At 44.6% G+C, this 21,925-nt stretch overlaps 1 protein-coding gene across 5 annotated transcripts in view; it reads right to left on the minus strand.

The window, feature by feature from the left end:
• LAMB3 (laminin subunit beta 3) overlaps positions 1 to 14,279 on the minus strand; it is a 53,283-nt gene extending 39,004 nt beyond the window's left edge. Inside the window, exons 1-3 of one of the 5 annotated variants that reach the window (XM_039537633.1) lie at positions 14,079 to 14,277; positions 13,082 to 13,146; positions 12,083 to 12,237 (exon numbers count right to left, since the gene is read on the minus strand). In XM_039537633.1, coding sequence (XP_039393567.1) covers positions 12,083 to 12,237; positions 13,082 to 13,130 — 204 coding nt within the window. In that variant the 5' untranslated portion in view covers positions 13,131 to 13,146; positions 14,079 to 14,277. Of the gene's footprint in view, positions 1 to 12,082; positions 12,238 to 13,081; positions 13,147 to 13,391; positions 13,668 to 13,711; positions 13,726 to 14,012 lie in introns of those variants that run through there. The other 4 variants (XM_039537630.1, XM_039537629.1, XM_039537632.1 and 1 more) reach the window with 4 other exon arrangements.
• Positions 14,280 to 21,925: the final 7,646 nt, after the last annotated feature.

The following is a 21,925-nucleotide window of genomic DNA, read 5'->3' on the forward strand; positions in this document are numbered from 1 at the left end:
TGGGAGCATACAGATGTAGGCACAAGTTATGCTCACAAAAGGAGACCAAGGGAAAATTTGCCCCTGACATTACATGAGCGATTAGATACCTGTAGATAGATTGGATGCACTCAAGCGAGGACATAGAGTTTGTGTGGGGTATCAGAGATTGTGTGTGTGTGGCTGGTTTGCGCATGTTCTAAGTGAGTGTAAGTATTTACATGCTTTTGTGCTTTGTGAGAGTGTTCAAAGCAGTAACTCCTTCATACAGGGGCAAAACTAAGCTGTTGCAATCCTCGCTCACCTCCACTTTGGTCTCCTTCTCCGGTGACCTTGTAAACCAGCTGCTGCTTATCCTCGCGCTGCGGGGGAGGGGTGGGGAGAGGTTATCAGACCACGTAGAGAATTTTAAGCTGACAGACCGACCAGAAATATTTTAAATAGCTCTAGCTGCCAATGTAATACTGGCTTACAGCCCCTAAAAATAGAACTTCCTGGTGCAGAAACCAGTCTAAGCTAGAATTACTGATCTCTCAGCAAAAAGGGAAAACTTCCTCCCCCGCCAGCCCCCTCTGGCCATAGTATGGAGCCCCATGATTCCTCTTGACTTTATGGTCACGTTTTTGACTCAGCTTCTAGAGGCATCAATGTCAGTTTGGCTGCCAAAATCCGGCTTCCCCTCTTGGGGCCTTGCATGAGGCCTATTATGGGAACAGTTATTGCTGGCCTGCACTTTATCTGGGGAGAAGCTGAGAGATGCAGGGATTATTTTTTTTAAAACATATAGGCCTGTCAGGAACAATAGCAGTAGCCAGAATAAGTCATGTCAGGACAAGGGCCACCAGTAAAGCTGGGTTACATAATATATTATGTCAATGTATTTTAATTCCCCATTAACAACAAATATATGGATAAGTTATGCCAGGCTGGATAGTCTCATTACGCCCGTAAAGCACCCCATCAAACCATAGACACCCTAAGCTTTGCAACAAAAAGCACTGAAGAAATATTGGCCGATCTGCTGTCCGTGTTCCAGCTCCAAGGATTCAAGTAGGCAGCTGAATGTGAAACGCAACCCAAATCGTTACATTTCACATCATTTTAAGTCAGAACCAGAGGTAAGGCAAGGAGGAGGTGGTCAGGTTTGGCAAAACCGCGGGTGATTTAGACCCCAGTTTGATTTTATCTAGTCCCCAAGGTCTGAAAAGGGATTGAGGGAGAAGAATGCCTGACCAACCCGATCGCCTTCTATGACGAGATAACTGGCTCAGTGGATTTGGGGAAAGCAGTGGACGTGATATATCTTGACTTTAGCAAAGCTTTTGGTATGGTTTCCCACAGTATTCTTGCCAGCAAGTTAAAAAAGTATGGATTGGGTGAATGGACTATAAGGTGGATAGAAAGCTGGCTAGATCATCGGGCTCAATGTGTAGTGATTAATGGCTCCATGTCTAGCTGGCAGCCGGTATCAAGCAGAGTACCCCACAGGTCTGTCCTGGGGCCGATTTTGTTCAACATCTTCATTAATGATTTGTAGAATGGGATGGATTGCAACCTCGGCAAGTTTGCAGATGACACTAAACTGGGGGGAAAGGTAGATATGTTGGAAGGGAGGGATAGGGTCCAGAGTGACCTAGACAAATTGGAGGATTGGGCCAAAAGAAATCTGATGAGGTTCAACAAGGACAAGTGCAGACTCCTGCACTTAGGACGGAAGAATCCCATGCACTGCTACAGGCTGGGGACCGACTAGCTAAGCAGCAGTTCTGCAGAAAAGACCTGGGGATTACAGTGGACAAGAAGCTGGATATGAGTCAACAGTGTGCCCTTGTTGCCAAGAAGGCTAACGGCATATTGGGCTGCATTAGTAGGAGCATTGTCAGCAGATTGAGGGAAGTGATTATTCCCCCTCTATTCAGCACTGGTGAGGCCATATCTGGAGTATTGTGTCCAGGTTTGGGCCCCCAACTACAGAAAGGATGTTGACAAATTGCAGAGAGTACAGTGGAGGACAACAAAAATGATTAGGGGACTGGGGGACATGACTTATGAGGAGAGGCTGTTTAATCTGCAGAAGAGAAAAGCGAGGAGGGATTTGATAGCTGCTTTCAACTACCTGAAGGGGGTTCCAAAGAGAATGGAGAACTCAGATGACAGAACAAGGAGCAATGGTCTGAAGTTGTAGTGTGGGAGGTCTAAGTTGGATATTAGGAAACACTAGTTCACTGGGAGGGTGGTGAAGCACTGGAATGTGTTACCTAGGGAGGTAGTGGAATCTCCATCCTTAGAGGTTTTTAAGGCCCGGCTTGACAAAGCCCTGGCTGGGATGATTTAGTTGGTGTTGGTCCTGCTTTGAGCAGGGGGTTGGATTATAGATGACCTCCTGAGGTCTCTTCCAACCCTAATCTTCTATGATTCTATGAATGTATAAAGGATTTCAGCTTTTCCCTATCTCTGACATCAAAACCCAGGGAGAATCAGATCTGGGACCTATTTTATCCAAACCCCAAAGTTTGGGGCAATTGGATAGCAGGCTGCCCTTTTAGTCAATCCCTTGCAAAAACACCAACCTGCCCCATGATTCCATCTGAAGCCATAATTCTGCCCAGGCTCATTACAAATTAGGCTTACATTTACTGAGGTTTTGGCAAGCTTTCCAGCAAACCTGACGAACTCTGGTGTCTGTAATGACACCCGAAACCAAGCAACACTCACTCTCACTACTTATGGAATTTCCCTAGTAACCTGAACAAGAGAAAACAGTTTTGTTATTGCATACGGAGCTACTGAGCTGAGCTAAGTAATTTGTCTTCTGAAGCTAGTACTGGCCAAAAATCATTGCTGTCTAGTAACCTGTGAAGTCCATTAGGTGGCTTGTGACTGATTCTTTGTTGGCAAGGTGGGACCGGTAATTTATCTTTTATGGAACCAACTTGTGTTGGTGAGAGAGACAAGCTTTCGAGCTTACAGAACTCTTCTTCTTTGTTGGCAATCAAAGCAGAAGCAGGGACCGAATGGGCTGTAGACACTAAACTCCCCTCTGATTCCTAGTCTTGCTCCATCAGCCTCACAGCTGAGGCATGCTTTCTGGAATAGTGCAGGAAACTTGCACTTTTGCTTCTTGTGCTCCACATAGTTTGTGGATAAGCTGATTCCACTGCTGGACAGTAATTCAGTACAAGGTACCAGGTAAATCAAGGAATCGGCTTTGCTTGTTCCCAGTGGACCCACCCTTGTCTCGGGGTTGTCTAAAGGTATTACACTGTGCCCTTCCCCTAATAAATATTTCAATGAGACCGTGGCTCCTGCTGCTGTGACAAGAGTGTTATGCTGCTCTGATTCATTGTCATATTGAGAGTTTGGCAGTTTAACCAGATGTCATTCAAGAACAAGAGCACAATCATTTCAGGAAATGGGTTATATATTCCTCCTGGGAGCTTAATCATCTCTATATATTTTAGCATGACTTCCTTTCTGCTTTCTCACAGTAAACACACAACTCCATAGTGGAGGTTTATCATAACCACTTCTAATCAAGAAACATGCCTAATGGCAAACACCCATAGGGTATCTGGGGACAGCATGAAGCCTGTTCGCAGCAAGAACAGACATGTGGTGCATACATTTCTAACCACCTCCGGCCAGATCTGATACCCTTCTTCCTGGGAAATAACACTTTACCCCAGAAATAATTCCTTCCATTGGTTTCAAGGATGAAAGGGGAGTGGATTACATAAATGAAAATCAAGTAAGAACACACATGAGGTTTCCCTTCAAGAAGGCATCAAAACTAAGCCAGGGCATCATTTCCATTTAAAGGGGAAGCACATTTAAAACAGGCAGAAGGAGATATCTGTTCATGAAACGTTAACCTGTGGAATACTCTGCCCCTGCATGCTAACAAGGCAAAAGTTTCAATAAACAGGTAACTATTCATCAGAATGAGATTAGCTCCTATAGTTACACTAACTAGGATAAACATTAGAGGCTCACATCTTTGGTTATAAAGAGTAGCTAGATATAATTGAAAAGGCATGTGCAAAACACTAAAGTGGCAGGATACATTCACCCCACGATCTGGGTGTGTAACACTCACATACTTTCCAATAAGTTCCAGATATTGAAGGGAGAGGCCCCTGTCTATCCACCTTAGGCATTTACATGGGCCCACCCCTGTAGTATCTGAGCAATACCCCTGGGAGGTAGGCCAGGGCAGGAAGAAAGGCACAAAGAGGCTAAGTGTTGTGCCCAAGGTCTCACAGGAAGTCTGTGGTAGAGCAGGGACCTGAACTCAGGTCCGAGGCTAGTGCCCTAACCACAGGGCCATGCTACCTCTCCAAAAAGGCCCCTAGTAAGGTGCTCTTTACTCTTCTCTTACTGCAATAAATTTTCATTTCTACTATAATCTGTAAATGCCGCTGATTTTCCTGCCTCACTGCCGTGAGGCGACTATTGACAATCCTTGACTAAACAATGCCAAAGGTCTGCTAATGAACTTCTGACCCCTTTCCTGCTCTCTGTTGGAGGTCAGCAGGTAGACACTGCATGACTGGAATCAAAGGTAAAATACCCTGCAAGCTGGCAGGGGCACCTGCCAGACAGGTATCTCATAGGTAGGTATCTCATAGAAGTGCCTGGGTCTCATTAGGCAACACTCAGTTCATTAGCCTTTCTGAAAAGCAAACATGCGGGCACCTGTTTTGCTTACTTTAGAGTCAGTTCAGTCTCCTCAGCAAGACATGATTTAAAATCTGCTAGCACAACAATCTGGAGGAACCATACGGTGCTGTTTATCCACACACCAAAAAGTCTGTTATTAGGGTGTTAAGCTGATGTATGGTACTCTGCTGTAATTTGTTCGTAAAGCAGGGTGTTGTGCTGTCTAGAAGCATATGTAAAGGCTGGCGTTTCTGCAGCTCAGCACAGCTAAAGTTAGCATAAACAGAGAACAGGGAAAACCAACAGGAATGGGTTTTCCCATTGTGTGACCCATACAGGTTGAGATATATCCTTTGTAGGACTGAAACAAACACAGTGTGAATCAGTGGAAGAATAAGAAAAGGTTAGTCACTGCAATTCCCACATCAACGTTTTCTGGCAAACCAATCCGACAAGGCTAGGCTTTTACCGTCAGAAGGACAGAAATCAGAATGCAGTTATGGATATAGACACCTTCTATGGCCAAGGCTTTACAAAGCAATGCCTTAGAACTAACCTTTCCCCAGAGAAGAGCTGAGTTTAATCCTGCCTTGGGTCACAAATGAAAAGAAGCCTGGTGACTCATGGGACTGGAAAAGGGATGCAGAGTCTTTCCCCACGAGGTTGCTGGTTCTAATTTGTCCAAGGACTGTAGTACCATCAGTTGGCTGACTGGTGGCCTCTGGGAAGTGAGCTGGTGGGGTGAGACAGAGGAGTGTACTTTTTACATTCATTCAGTCCTGGGCCAACTGGAGTTTCTGTGATACGAAACTGAACTGAGATCTACACTCAATTAAGATAGCCTGCATACTTTAGCAGCCATCAGATGGTAACAACAAGATGACCAGCATGGGGATCATTGGTACATTCCCTTTTACTGATATTCTTCTGTCTATTTGGCAGTAGCCAAAATGTTCCAGTGCTTAGATACTAACATGATGGGTTCTATGAATAAACCAAAGACTGATGGACGAGGTGCAGAAGCACCTCACCAGATTGCCAGTGTATAGCTCTCATTTGTCATTCAAGGATTCTCCCCTGTATTACAGTCTCCTCGCCCTGCATTTTGGGGATTAGGGGTATCTATCACTTCACACCTCCTCACCTGCCGTGCCCACGTTACACAGTCCTGTTATCACTCTGTATCTCAGTACGATAAAGATGTCTTCTCACTCTTTGTGGCTGTTACGCATTGACTGCCCAGCGAGATAATGAAGGAACTATCCTTGACCTTATGCAAACAAGGTTTTCATATTCAAGGTCTTTCATACAATAAACCTCTTGAGAAAGTTCGGGTGGCAGGGTCACCTGTAATCCTCACAGATTAACTGCCTCACCATGCAAAGCTGAGACCCCGAGCAGCACCTCACAGATGTGGAAGTGTAATTTGTTTCTATCAGACTTTGTGTGCATTTCAAAAGATTTTTGCAAAGATGTGCAAGGAACTTGGGGTGCTTCAGTAACCAAGCAACATAGAACGAGCAGCAAACTCTCAGCTATTTCTAAACCCAGGCTATGCTTTTATGCCTAACGTACTCTGTAGTCATGCAGGAAAGTTCCAAAGATTCCAAGTGGAGCACTGCTAGCCCAGTGCCCCACCATCTTTGCCTCTGCTTTCATATCAAAGGAAGCAGCAAGGTGCCCACCGCACTGCCCCAGACTCTCAAGAACGGGTGATCTCATGATTAAGGGGGAGATTTTCAAAGACAAAAAAAAAACCTAACTAGGCACCTAACTCCCATTCAAAATCACTGGGAATTAGGTACCTACCTGCTATTTGTGTTATAACTCAGGAAGGACGTCAGAAAAATCTGAGTTCAACGTCTACCTCTGCCATTGACTCACTGAGTGACCACAGACCTGAGACACATCACAATCTCTCTGTGCCTCAGGTACTACTTCCTTTATGTGACGCTTTGCCTGTCCTGCTTATTTAGACAGCAAGCTCTTTGGCACAAGGACTGTCTCTCACTATGGGGCCCTGATTTGACTGAGGCCTCTTGCTGCCACCAAATACAAATAACAAATATAAATAAAGGGTGGTTTTTTGTTTTTTGTTTTGGGGGCAGGGGGGGGATTGAGATTTTGGACTTAATACGGTATGTAGGTTCTGTGGCCAGAAAGGGAGAGAACTGAAGACACAGCAGACATAGGGTAAATATATCATCAACCCATGCTATTGAGCCAAGCTAGCCATTTTTGCTCAGCCAATCTTCACAGGACTACGTGACTCTGGGAAAGGATCTAAAGCCTTGTAACAAGGTGTGCCGACTAAGCAGCTAACTGAGCCCCCTGTCACTCAAATCCCCTCCTCCCCCCAGATTACATGAACCAGGTGCTGACTGAACAACAGGCAGTTGGCAGAAGGCCAATTAGCTGAGTGCAGATACCACTCGGGGCTAATTGTGTGGAAGCATCCCCAGCAGCTAGTACTATATAAGCAAACAGGAAGGAGGTGCTGAAAGCAGAGACACCTGTAGTAAGACTACCATAAAATACAGTGGTGGGGAAGGAGACTTGGCTTTGTTGTGGTGAGTTGCCACGCCTGGAAAGGCCCCTCAGGGGACTACCCCATGACAACGCTGAGTTAATCTGTGGAATTCTTTGCCAGAGGATGTTGTAAAGGCCAAGACTATAACAGGGTTCAAAAAAGAACTAGGTAAGTTCAAGGAGGACAGGTCCATCAATGGCTATTTAGCCAAGATGGGCAAGGATGGCGTCCCTAGCCTCTGTTTGCCAGAAGCTGGGAATGGGTGACAGGGGATGGATGGATCACTTGATGATTCCCTGTTCTGTTCATTCCCTCTGGGGCACCTGGCATTGGCCACTGTCGGCAGACAGGATACTGGGCTAGATGGACCTTGGGTCTGACCCAGTATGGATGTTCTTATGTTCTTAAGCCTGTTGAGGTCAATGGGACTATTCATGTGCTTAGCCACATGGCTGGATGAGGGCCCTCATCAACAGGGGTGAAATCCGGGCCCTATTGAAATTGATGACAAAACTCCCATGGATTTCAATAGGGCCACAATTTCCACCAGGTGTTTGAATCTGAACTGGCTCTGTGCACACAGGCCAAGGAATGAATGCACCATGGAGACTCCTCTCCCTGCATCACTCATAGAAGTGGTGTCCCAGGTGAGGGGGGGAGACATCTAAGTGGGGTTGGGAAGGGGGAGAGGGTGTTAGAGAGAGACCTCTTATCTCCACTAGGATTTTACTTTGTTTTAGTGGACATACGGTAACAACACACCTTTTTTCCTAGTGAAGACAAGGCAACTTGTAGTTTGGACATGTTGGCAGCTGAAGGCAAACCCTTGGCTCTCCCTTAGTCCTTACCACGATTTGCTGACACAAGTTAAAATACGAACTGCTGTCTTCACCAGGACTTTGCCTCATGTTAGTTACCACATGTTAGCTGACCCGAGTCAAGAACACACCCTTTCCCCCTGTGAAATACTGTGCTGGATATTTAAATAAATAAACCATATAGGGGCCTAATCCAAATCCCAAGGAAGTCAATAGGATTCTTCCCACTGACATCAATGGCTACTGCATCATGCCCTGGTCTCCTTTCACCAGCACCAACCTTCCCTTAACAATTATTTGTTTTAATTCCTTCTCTCTCTCGCTTTTACTTCCTCTGCTGACTAAACTCTCCCAAATTCTAAGCTTTTTTCCAATGAAATCTTTGTTTTGTCAGATTTCCCTCCTCTCTCACCCTTCTTTGCTAGATATGGCATCAACCCTCCTGGACTTTGCTCTATGCCTGAGTTGCAGGCCCTGACTAGCAGCCAGTGGGTATGAAGTATAAAGGTTAGAGGGAATCGCACTCAGAGCACTGGAAGCAGACTGTGGACCAGGGGCTTGGGATGACGCCAGCATCAAGAGACCAACTGGGATTGCAAAAGAGCGCACTTTGGGACAATTCACACTGGCACCAAAATCAGACAGTACACACCAGCCAGAAGGCTGGCGTAGGAGAGGGAGCAACACGGGAGACAGAATGAGAGTAACCCTTCATTACATGACCACTGCTGAGGTTGCAAAATGGACTCTAAATCTGCCGCTATTTGGCATGGAACAAGTCACGTAGCACAGTTGCCTAAAGAGCGTGCAAGGGAATAAAATGGGAATAAATAAAACAAGCTTTTGCACTGGGGGGGGAATTCACTGCATAGATTCATCTTAGCTCAGGATGCTCTGACTCTAGAAGCATTTCAAGAGGGGAAAGATTAGGGAACGAGGAGTGCATGAGGAGTGGTCCTTCTAGCAAAACCTGAATAATTCATAACACTCATTGGTCACTGCAGTTGGCAAAAAGGAGCAGGAGTGTATTTTAGGTGACAATGAGCCTATCTGTTCAGTAAGGGAAAGGATCAAGCACGTGCAAATGCCAGGAAAACAGAATCAGACACAAAACAGATAGACTCTCCTCTAAACTGTAACTCCATCTCAGTTATCCCAAACCAAGGGCTTGATTCTGCATGGGGCTGGGTGCGTCCTGGGCATCTCTACATTTCCACAGGAGCTGAGGCCAATCAGGGCTTCACAGAATAGGGCGCTAGGGCTGGCTCAGTTTGGGCTGTAGTTACAGACAGCAGAGAACTGTATTGTTTGGATTATTATTATTATTGTACAGCAGGCCTGATTCTGCTCTCTTTTAAACCAGGTGGTATGAGGGAACGTAGGGATTCAAATAATAGATTCATAGATGGCCACTAGGTTTATCTAGTCTGAAAAGAATCTCTCAATAATCTCTGCATCAAGCCCATAACTTCTGTTTGAACTACAGCATATCTTTCAAAAAGGCTTAAAAACTGCAGGCAATGGAAAATGTACCACGTCCCTAGGTAAATCAATGTTGTTACACTGGTTTAAGTGAGAGATTAAGGCCATTATATCTACCATATGCAGATCACCAATTTGGGCCCAATTAGCTTAGCTTTCAGAAGCCTCCACTCAGGATGAGCCTTAGGGTACATCTTCACTACCCGCCGGATCGGCGGGTAGCAATCGATTTCTCAGAGTTCGATATATCGCGTCTCATCTAGACACGATATATCGATCCCCGAATGTGCTCCTGTCGACTCCGGAACTCCACCAACGCGAATGGCGGTAGTGGAGTCGACATGGGGAGCCACGGACGTCGATCCTGCGCCGTGAGGATGGTAAGTAATTTGATCTAAGGTACTTCGACTTCAGCTATGCTATTCACGTAGCTGAAGTTGCGTATCTTAGATCGACCCCCACCCCCAGTGTAGACCTGCCCTCAGACACCCACCTGCATCTGTCAAATGGAAGTTGGGTTTGGTCAGATGAGCATCCATAGCTTAGATGCTCATTCTGGACTTTCCGGGTCTGTCAGATCTCACATAAGATTTTAGATACTTCCTGTTCCTTCTGGACCCCCAAATGCCATGAGAAGAGCACAGAGGTAGGAGGCTTGTATGGGGCTTCACTCTAATATTGTGGAACCAGCCTGCAGTCAGCAATGGCACAGCTGAGAACATGACATTTATAGTAAATAACCCGGACTGGTGCACAATGCAGCCACTGTGTATTAATGGGAATTGGGAAAAATAAACCCTGTCTAGGACAAAACCATAAAAAAAATGCACTATTTGTATTGTCCAAGAGTCAAAGTGACAGCCAGTAGAGGGAACCTACTTTTTTAAGTAAAGAAGTCTGCTTCATTCACAGCAGCAAAGCAATTTGGTGCAAAGGTATTGGGACACACACAAAAATCCCATCAGCCCAGCAAAAAGATCTGTCTAAAGTTTTTGATACTGCACCGGATACAAGTGTTCAGGTCAGAGATTAGGCTAGATTATAGACAAGAGGCATTCAGATCCAGGTTTTATAATGTCCAAACTATGGCAAGTAGTTGGATAATTTCAAACACTTATAGAAGTGTGTAGATTTTTGCACACACAAACATGGTTGCTAACAAGTAACACCCATGCATTTGCTGTCATTTTCCAGAAATAACACTAGTATAAATCTGATTCAGTGGAGCCATAAAATTACTGTGCAAAATACTGGCCAATAAAGGTCCATCATTACCTCCCAAGCATCCCTCCTTTATGACCCACACCTTCTTTCACAGACCCTAATTTCCACTCCGGCACTAAACCCACTCCTATCTGCGCTTCCATCGGTGGCAGTTATTGAGATTAGAAATCACTACAAGGATCTAGGAAATGGCCATGCTAAGGAAATTAACCCCACAAAGAAACCAGTAACTCACTTGGTTTGGGAGATTGTTAAAAAAAACTTAGGCTAGGTTAGTGAAGTTCCTTGGCCCATCATGGTTGAGTTTCAGCTGAGCCTAGGGAGATATCTTTGAGATGACCTAGGACAGAGAGCTGACAATCTTTGAGTAAGTCTGAGCTGATTCAGTTCCATGTGAAACCCCAAGGAAACTCAATGGTTTTCCATAGTTTCAAGCTGAAAATGTTGCTTCTTAGGACAATTTCTATCTTGAATTTCACTTTGAGCTTTTGGGTTCTAACAAATCCAGAAGTTCAAATGTACCTTATATGAATCCAACCCGCTGTACCAGGCCCTGTCTACACACACAAGCTGTACCTCTGTAAATATACTGCATAGCCAACTCGGCACAACGCCCCTATTTTGGGCACAGTTATACCCATATAAAAGTACTTATCCTGGTATAGTTCCCATACAGGAAGGGGAGTAAGATATACACATATAAGACACCCTTTCGCCGGGATAGCTGCATCCATCACAGAGGGTGTACAGAACATACCAGTAAAAACATCGCACTCCAAACTGAAATGGTTATACCAGTACAGGGACTGTGTGTAGACGAGACTTAAATGGTTGAAAGGTCTGACTCAGCTCTGGCTTATAGTGGGGAAATGTCACATCCTGTGCTGTCAGCTAGTGTTAGCAGCTAGAGTTGTTCTGGGTTCTGGGGAACTGGCCCCTCTGTAACATTTTTAATGTGCCCATGAAATAAAATACTGTCTAGTTCAGGACGCCTCTTGGTGCCAGCTGCACTGTGCTTCACCCTGTTATGAAAGGCCCTCTTTCCCGGCTCCTGTCAGCTGCTTTCCAATTGCAATCACCTAGAGACAGAATTAGAACAGTGGCCTTGGACTTGGGAGACCTGTGCTCAACTTTCAGTTCTGCCAGACTCCCTGTGTGACTTAGGGCAACTCACAGTCTCCCTGTGCCTCAGCTCCCCAGCTGTAAAACAGGGATATTAGCACTCCCTGCCTGGGAGGATAAATACGTTAAAAGATTCTGAGATGCTCAGGCACCATGTAAGTACCTAAGCCAGACAGAACACAGAAGTACTCAGAGGGGGAAAAATAGGAGTATAGTTAGCTTCCCTAGGTGATGTCTGTGAAGGCAGAGATATCTGAGTTGAACGTACTTCCTCATATGATGTGCAGTAGGTCTCGGGCTTCACAAGGCCACATGTCGACGAGGCTTTTAAGTGATGGATTCTTCCTACTAGCAGGTCTCCTGCAGGTGGGTAGCAGGCACCATGGGAACAGGAGCCCTGTGCATCCAGGAGCAGTGGCAATGCTAAAACAACACAAGAACAAGCCTTTAATAATGTTCTATGCTACACCACAAAATCACCATGGCTGGTGGTGGTAACTGGTCTGGCTAACTGGGAGAGGAAAGAATGGGTGAACTACATGAGCCCAAGCTGAGTGTAAAGGCAAGATGAAAACACTCAGAACGAGTGGTGAAAAGTAAATTCATTTTCTTCCTGAGTTGCACATAAGGAAAATGGGTTTTAAATAATTGGTCCTTAGTAACAATCCCTCCTGAGAGCTCTCCTCTGCCAAGATGTCTCCAAAAAACTTAATGTCGGTTAGGCAGCTGGTGTGCCGAGACCATTGCCTGTCATGCTGACCAATGGAGTCTTGCTGTTTCCTTGTGCTCTAGCTGTATCCACCTGTTATCACTAACTCTTTGGGACAAGACCATCTTTTCGTTCTGCGTTTGCACAACACCTTGTACCCTGGGGTTCTTGGGCCATGACCAGAGCTCCTAGGTGCTACGGCAATGCAAATAATAAGAGCAAATACATAGTTCATAGCCTAGCAGCAGCTCATGAATCTCAGAGGCAAGCACACTCAAGTTCTAGCTGCGCGTGAAAGACTAAAATCATTTCTCACAGAGGACCCCATGGATCACTCTATATACTAATTACCTCTGTGGGAAATGTAGGCAGCATTTACAACCAACTGGACTGAACAACAGTTTTTACAGGAGCTAAGGGCAACGTGGCTCATCCCCCACCCAAATATCCTGGCCACCTTCAGTAAAGCACAGCAAAACCACTACTAAACAAGGACAGATATTAAGTGGGGTCTCCTCGAGGCCCCTTTAGAGGCACAGATAGGATGGTAACGCTTACCCAGGAGAATGAAGCATGTCCATACAATGGGCTGGGGGGGAGATTCCATGCCTCTGAGGACTCACCTGAGACAGAATTTGCAACATGAATGAAACAGTACAGAAAACAACAAGCTAAAGCATGAATCACCGTCCTTTTATCACCCTCCCTTCCCGGTTTATGACAAGATAATTTCCTTGACTTCAACAGAGTTCAACAAGCGCAAGTGAGAGAGGAGAATCAGCTCTTTGGATTGTCCAGAGTGTATATTTAACATTTAAAACAAATGGACAAGCCCCCACTTTTGTTTTTAACATTTTAGTATAAATACCTACTCATGAATGATAAAAAGCTCTTCAATGAAGTAACTGGCTGTATTTTTGCATCTTTATTTTATTCTCTAAAGTGACCAATAGGTATAAACAGAATAATTTACTCTGCTAGGATTCTGCTTTCATGCCTAACAGCCTGCTTTTTCAGAAGTGCCAAGAGCCCACAGTCTCACGGACTATAATGAGAGTTGTTTGTGCACAGCACCTCTGAAAATCAAGTCCCAAATACACAGCAAGTAGACACATTTTAACAAATGAATATACTCCAGCCAGGCCACTTCTTCACCTGCCTACAGTGTAGTTATGTTTGCAGTCCCACCTTTTGTCCCTTCCTTTTCAGGCTTTATTCCAGCTCAAAATTTGCCCCCGCTTCTGGAGGTTCAAAGTCTTTTACAGGTTTTGCAAAGTTTAAAAAGTGCAGCAAAGTACATGCACTATACAAACACTTTCCATTTGTGTAACTTAATCACATAAATGTTCTCGGTGCCTGCAGGAAACGCCTGCCAGCCCTCCAATCTCGACAAGAAATTCCCTCCCTGGGCTGCCATTTTCCCTGTGTAACATGCAGCACTGGCAGGGCTCACTGCTTGTCCCTGCCTCCTGTGCAGTGCTGTACATACCTGGCTCAGGGGCTAGACTTTTCTTTCCTCTTCCCCCGTTATTGAGCTGCTGATATGAATTCTCACCTGAGTCCTGATGGGCTGTCTCCTTTCACTCTCTGCTTTTAAATGCAGCCTCACCTGAGGAAGGAAGTTCCTGTGGTGTGGGTGCAGCAATGATAAAGGGAGGTGATTCAGGAATCTTCAGACGTACACACCCATTTACTGTGTAACTCATTACACACTCCCCAGACAGCATGCACAGTCTGAGACAGAAGTCCTTCTGCACTGTAATGCACATGAAAAACCCTACAATTAGCTAGCAAGTGGACTCAGATCTATGAATATACACTTCAGCTTTAGGAACATCTGAGAACAGTGAGACAGTTTCACAGCTAATTTTCATCTAGATCATTATAATCCAGACTGATTCTGAGCAGCTCAGATGTTTACCTGGAGGGCACGTATCCTGACAAGAGTTTGGGGATTATCCTCATTATCAGCCCTGCTTTACAGATGAGGAGTTGAGGCACACACAAATTAAGGGCCATGTTTTCAAAGGAGCTCAGTTCCCATCTAGCCACCTAAATAAGTGGCCAGATTTCCAAAGGAGCTCAGTATCTAATGCGCCAGGATTAGAACCCAGATCTCCCAAAACCCAGTCTAGTCCCTCAACCACATCCTTCCCTGTTTTGGATCCAATTCTGATCTCATTTACATGATAGCACCAAAGGCCTCATTTAGTTCCAAGCTGCTCTGATAAAACTGCCCAGAGTTACGCAAATACTAATTCACTCGGAGTTGGATTGAGACCCACCAACTCATTGCACACAAGAGGCTAGTCTGCTGCTTGGAGAGTAGTGGCTTTCAGGCACTGCCTCTGTGTACTGCATTGAAGCAGATGCAGAGAGGCAGAAAGCTGTGTGTTCGTTTGCCAATCCCCCAAAGCCATGCAATTCTCTGTTCTCACTCCCTCCTTTTAGGGTGAGATCCAAGCCCCATGAATATTGATGGCACCCAGATGAGGCCCTTAACCCACTGAAACAGCCACCCCAATAAATATCTGGTCTCCAGCTGTTAAAGTTGTTGCACCACAAAACTGGCTGCTAAAAAAATTTGACTTTTAGATCCTCAGCTGGTGTATGCTGGCGTAGCTCCATTGGCTTCGCTGGGGATATGCCAATTTGCTCAGGCTGAGGATCTGGCCCTTAATGTAGAGAGAACAATGAAGGTTCTAAAATAATCTGTCCCCTAAGGCTACAACATCTGAAACCTTAGCTCAGAGGTTTAGGTGTGCCAAGTATGCTGTGTGGGCAGGCAGCAGCCCTGGGCGTGCCTGCATTGGACAGGCTGTTCATAGGCTGATTAATAATGGTGTAATATCACATTTTCCACTCTGGAATCTTAATCCTGCAAAGCCTCACCCCAGAGCCAGCAGCTCACAGCATGTCAAAAGCAAGTGACTAAAAAGTCCCCTGACAGATGTAAATTCAGCATCTGAACACTGGTGGCTTTGTGGAACACTGCATGTGGAGCAGCCTAGCTGTGGGAGCAACCCCCAAACTCCAGATCTAAACCCTCCCAAGCAAATCCACCCATGGTAATAACAACACTTTGCACTCATATAACACTTTTCAGCAGGCCCCAGCTAACAATGACCTGACAACACAAAGTACCAACTGGGTGATAAATGCCCCCACAACCAAGCTAAGATGGGACTTCAGAGCATTGGTACCTAAATAAAAGCTGTACCATATCCTTCGGGACCAACACTGACTAATGGACCAAAGAGGGGCTTAGAAATCAGAGATGGGTCCAAACCCTAGAGCTGAACGCTGCAAACCTTGAGGAAGTCTGGATCTGATCTGACCCCAAATCTGTGGCTGCCCCAGACAACTACATGATGGAGCCAGTCCTGCTGCAGGCAAGAGACCATCAGCCTGCCCGTGCCTGTGACAAAATGCAATGCCCCCCGTTCTGAATGCCTAGCCCATATATCAAAGGGTGCTCTTGTGGTCAAAGCACTGTACTTGAGAGAGGTAGGTTCAACTCCTACCTCTGCCACACACTGCCTGTGTGACCTGGGGCAAGTCACCGAATCTTCTTTTGCCTCAGTTTTCCATCTGTGGAATGGGGCTAATAGTCTACCACAGAGAGGTGAAAATAAATTCATTAACATTTGAGACGCCAGGGAACCACATATGTCTGAGCATCACTGATGCGAAGTACTTAGGGCCTGTTCCGATCTGTTTTGGTGGGAACTGGATCCGGGTCTTAATACCCCATGTGAATTATGACAGAAGTTATTATTTTTGTTATCATAGCACCCGAATCCCATTGTGCTAAGCACTGTACAAACACAGAACAAAAAGACAGTCCCTGCCCCAAGTCTTGTACTCATTTTTCTAGAGGTTTCCTCTAACTGCCCCTTCCAAAGCCAAATTGGTCACCTCAGTAGCCAGCACTGCTCAAAAAGTGTCCAAGCGTCCTGCGTGCTCTCCCCATTACATCCGGGGAGCCTGAGCATTAGATGCCACATACCATGGTGATTCACAGCCTGATAAGGGGATGCGAAATCCCAGCCTACCATAAAAGGCAGAATGTTGCAATTCTGTGGCACAGACGGGGTGGAGCAGAGAAACATAGACAGACCCACAAAGCAGCTCAAAGTCTATCCAAAATGTTTTATTCCACTCTCCACCTTCTGCCCTAGGAGAACGCAGACAGGAAGTAAACAAGCACCTGGTTAGTCAGGCTCTGCTGGCTGAAGCAGGAGCAAAAGTGAGGAATAGCCTGATTTCAGGAAGGTAGAATAACAACAGCCCCTGTAAGAGAACTAAGGCCTCTGGTGTAGGATGGTCCGGGGATGAGAGATCCAACCTGGGAGTCAGGAGAACGGAGTTCAACTCCCCGCTCCACCGCAGACGTGTGCGATGTGGAAGAAGTCGCTTACCCTCTGTGCCCTCATCTGTAAAAGAGGAATAACAGGCCTGCCTGTTAAATACTAGCGAGACAAGGTGGGTGAGGTGATACCCGTTTTTGGACTAGCCGCTGTTGGTGAAAGAGACAAGCATTGTAGCTCGAAATCTTGGCTCTCTCACCAATAGAGTTAGTCCTATATAAAGATACTATCTCACCTGCCTTGTCTTTCTCATATCCAGGGGCCAACCCTCCTCCCACAACACTGCAAATAGTATTAAATAGCAGGGAATAAAATATATTAAAGACTGGGGAATTGCAGCACAGTAGTGCAATTTTTATTTATTTATTTATTAAGAGGGAGCATCTGTGGACATCTGTTGGAGGGACACAACACCAGACAAGATTTAAATGTGTCTTTTTTTTAACATCTACAGCTGCACTCCTGCATGCTGAGGTCCCTTCAGCTCCTGCAAGCTAAGCCGAATTGGGCCCAGTCAACCCCCAGATAACTGATCTTCAATAAAAAAATGAGTCATGTCAGGAAGTGGTTGTGGTGATTCGACAGCTAGTGCGCTAGCCTCTGAATCAGCACAGAGGCGGTGCCCCAGGGTGGTGCTAGGCTCCTGACAGTGCCCTCTGTGGGGTGCAACCCCCAAGGCACCGAGTACTCATGGCCACTAACGATCTTATGGCACTTTTCCCCTGAGCTCGTTGTCCTGGCTGGACTGACCTAGGACTTCAGTTTTGCCTCCCTAAACTCCCAGTGAAGTTTCATTTGGATTGGAGAGTCTCCACTTCCTGCCCTAATCTGCGGGTTAGTGTTGCTGCGAGAAGCCAGACAGCTTCCATATTCCACCGCAGAGGCAGCCCTTCGGAACTGGAAGAGCTCTCCGTCTTGAAAGGCTGCCCGCTGAGCAGCAGCTGGGTACAGACAGAGCAGCCATGTTCACGTTGCTGCCAATGGGACATAGATTTTAAAAGACTCCATCCATCCTGCACTAGCAACAACCAATAAAGACGCAGCTAGTTTGGGTTCAACCGCAATGTGGAAAGGGCCAAAATGGCTTGAACATAAATGCTCCACAGCCCATTCCCTAGGAACTAACCTCCCAACAGAGACAACTGATGTAGCGAGGGGTGGAAGGATCACTCACACTTCTAAGAGACACACACAACGCTCTTCTTCAATTAACACTCTCTGCAGTACATTGCGCACTGGCCACAGGATATCACTGCGTCCTGCCCAGCCCAGGTGAAAGGAAACAGATGTAGTTGCCACAAGTCCAAATTCTGTGATTAAAAATAGAGCTGGATGTTTACTGGCAAAGTTAGAACCCCTGGCAGCAGAGCTGGAAAAGCCCAGCACTTTACCTCCCAAACCAATTGAGTACCAATGCCCTGCGCCACAGGTGCTGGAACTAGGGGTGCTGGGGGTGTAGCAGGACCCCCTGGCTTGAAGTGGTTTCCATCATTTACAGGGTTTACAGTTTGGTTCAATGGCTCCCAGCATCCCCACTGTACAAATTGTTCCAGCACCACTGCTCTGCGCAAACACTTCACAGCTGGAGCCAGCATAAACCCAGGTACAAATTCACCAACTTCAATGATGGTACACAAAGGATGAACTTGGCGATGACTTTTTTTTTTTAAGTCAGTGGGAGCCAAAATTCATGAGCATGAAGCTACTCCATGAATGGCTTTGTTTTAATTAATGTATTTACTCTTTCTGATTCAGCTTAAAATTATTATTAGAGACTAGCAGTTTCAAGGCATATAAAATAACCCCAAAAGGAATAGACAAGAACTCTAGTTATGTAAGGAAATACTATCTGAGTCCATAGCTTTTGATACAGATCAGATGTTAAGTTAATATGGGAAGTCTTGAATGATTGTTTTCCATTTTTTTTGGTCTAGTTTCTCTCCACAGCTCCAGGTGGGAGATAAACTCAGTTGAATGACAAGAGATGAAACGGCGACAGATCTGGAGAACAGCATGTGGAACTATTTAAGCCTCTCTTGAAAAAAATCTAAAACCTGTTACTGTAGAAAGGATGATGAATACGCAGAATTTATATTAAACCATTTCAAAAAGAAACAAAGCTGTAGTTTGATATCATCCATCAGAGGAACTCCAAGTGCATTACAAATGGGGTGACCAGATAGCAAGTGTGAAAATCTGGACAGGGGGTGAGGGATAATAGGCACCTATATAAGACAAAGTCCTGAATATCAGGACATCTGGTCACTCTGTTTACAAATGCTTATTGATCTTCACAAAACTCCTGCCACATAGGCAACCATCATTTACACATTGGAAAAATAAGGCAGACAGGTTAAGGCCTCAAAACAATTCATTGACACAACTGGGACTGGATTCCAGTAGTCCAGATTCCCAGTCTACCCTGCTCTAACTACTAGAGACCACTTCCTTCCCAGAACTGTGACTAGAACCCAGCTGTCTTGACTCCCAGCCTGCTCCTTGAAGCACTAGGCAGATGTAAAACACAATCCCCCAATCATCATATCACCTGTTTGATGCTGTGACATGGCAGTTTCAGATACTGTATCAAAGCTGAGGTGCTAAAATGAAAAATGTTCCCTCCCCATCCAACCAACTTCCCTGTTTCTCTTCTCATTTTAAATAGAGCTGGTCAGGAAACTATATTTTTTCCCCTGCAAAAAATTTTTATGAAAACCAAAATTTTCATTTTTTTGTCAAATTTTCTTTGGCATTACTTGGGTTTTCAGTGCCAGATGATCCTGGTTTTCTAATGAAAGCCCAATAAATCTCAACAAAAATGGATGGTTTCTGTGAAAATATCCATATTGTCAAAAAAAATCGATTTTTTGTTGAAAGAAAAGATTCAGTAGAAAATGTTTGACCTGCTCTAATTTTAGTCTCTTTTCCGTTATCCAGGAGTTCATTCCAGAGGGCTGTGCCACACCTGGTTATGTAGGCCAATGCCTTTGCTTAGGATTTGAATGCAGTGTGAGTCAGATATTGCTCTGCGCAAACACTTCACAGCTGGAGCCAGCATAAACCCAGGTACAAATTCACCAACTTCAATGATGGTACACAAAGGATGAACTTGGCGATGACTTTTTTTTTTTAAGTCAGTGGGAGCCAAAATTCATGAGCATGAAGCTACTCCATGAATGGCTTTGTTTTAATTAATGTATTTACTCTTTCTGATTCAGCTTAAAATTATTATTAGAGACTAGCAGTTTCAAGGCATATAAAATAACCCCAAAAGGAATAGACAAGAACTCTAGTTATGTAAGGAAATACTATCTGAGTCCATAGCTTTTGATACAGATCAGATGTTAAGTTAATATGGGAAGTCTTGAATGATTGTTTTCCATTTTTTTTGGTCTAGTTTCTCTCCACAGCTCCAGGTGGGAGATAAACTCAGTTGAATGACAAGAGATGAAACGGCGACAGATCTGGAGAACAGCATGTGGAACTATTTAAGCCTCTCTTGAAAAAAATCTAAAACCTGTTACGGTAGAAAGGATGATGAATACGCAGAATTTATATTAAACCATTTCAAAAAGAAACAAAGCTGTAGTTTGATATCATCCATCAGAGGAACTCCAAGTGCATTACAAATGGGGTGACCAGATAGCAAGTGTGAAAATCTGGACAGGGGGTGAGGGATAATAGGCACCTATATAAGACAAAGTCCTGAATATCAGGACATCTGGTCACTCTATTTACAAATGCTTATTGATCTTCACAAAACTCCTGCCACATAGGCAACCATCATTTACACATTGGAAAAATAAGGCAGACAGGTTAAGTGATTTTCTCAAGGCCTCAAAACAATTCATTGACACAACTGGGACTGGATTCCAGTAGTCCAGATTCCCAGTCTACCCTGCTCTAACTACTAGAGACCACTTCCTTCCCAGAACTGTGACTAGAACCCAGCTGTCTTGACTCCCAGCCTGCTCCTTGAAGCACTAGGCAGATGTAAAACACAATCCCCCAATCATCATATCACCTGTTTGATGCTGTGACATGGCAGTTTCAGATACTGTATCAAAGCTGAGGTGCTAAAATGAAAAATGTTCCCTCCCCATCCAACCAACTTCCCTGTTTCTCTTCTCATTTTAAATAGAGCTGGTCAGGAAACTATATTTTTTCCCCTGCAAAAAATTTTTATGAAAACCAAAATTTTCATTTTTTTGTCAAATTTTCTTTGGCATTACTTGGGTTTTCAGTGCCAGATGATCCTGGTTTTCTAATGAAAGCCCAATAAATCTCAACAAAAATGGATGGTTTCTGTGAAAATATCCATATTGTCAAAAAAAATCGATTTTTTGTTGAAAGAAAAGATTCAGTAGAAAATGTTTGACCTGCTCTAATTTTAGTCTCTTTTCCGTTATCCAGGAGTTCATTCCAGAGGGCTGTGCCACACCTGGTTATGTAGGCCAATGCCTTTGCTTAGGATTTGAATGCAGTGTGAGTCAGATATTGATAAATAGCCTCAAACAGGAAGCATATCAGGCCTGTTTATTTATTGCTTTGGGCAGACAAGCTCTGAAATGATCCACCCCTCCCAGTTAGCAATGGCTCAGAAGAAACCACCGTTTGATTAACTGATCAATGGGAAAACATATTACTAGATATTAGTCAACTGATCCGTGCAACTGAATTGCCCAAATGGCTGGGAATGGACTCTTTTGCAATGCAGGTAAGTTATAACAGCTAGACCTCCCTAGAGAGAAAACAACAAGCTTGGGACTAGAGCTACTGGAAAAATTTCCATTGAAGTTTAAGTTCTAAAATCAAAATAATTTTTAGTTAAATCTAAAATAAAAACTCCACTTTTTACAATTTTCAAAAAACTAAGATTTTTCAATTTTTTAAAAGGAATTAAACAAAATGAAACATTTCCATTTCTTTTTAAATTTTTCATGAAATATCCTTTTTAACCTGCTCAACTTGGGGGACAGATTAAACCAGTTCTGGACCAGTCCACACCCAAACCTTCCCCTAAAAGCAATTT

The sequence above is a fragment of the Mauremys reevesii genome, linkage group 4 (assembly GCF_016161935.1).
Source record: "Mauremys reevesii isolate NIE-2019 linkage group 4, ASM1616193v1, whole genome shotgun sequence".
NCBI lineage: Eukaryota > Metazoa > Chordata > Testudines > Geoemydidae > Mauremys > Mauremys reevesii.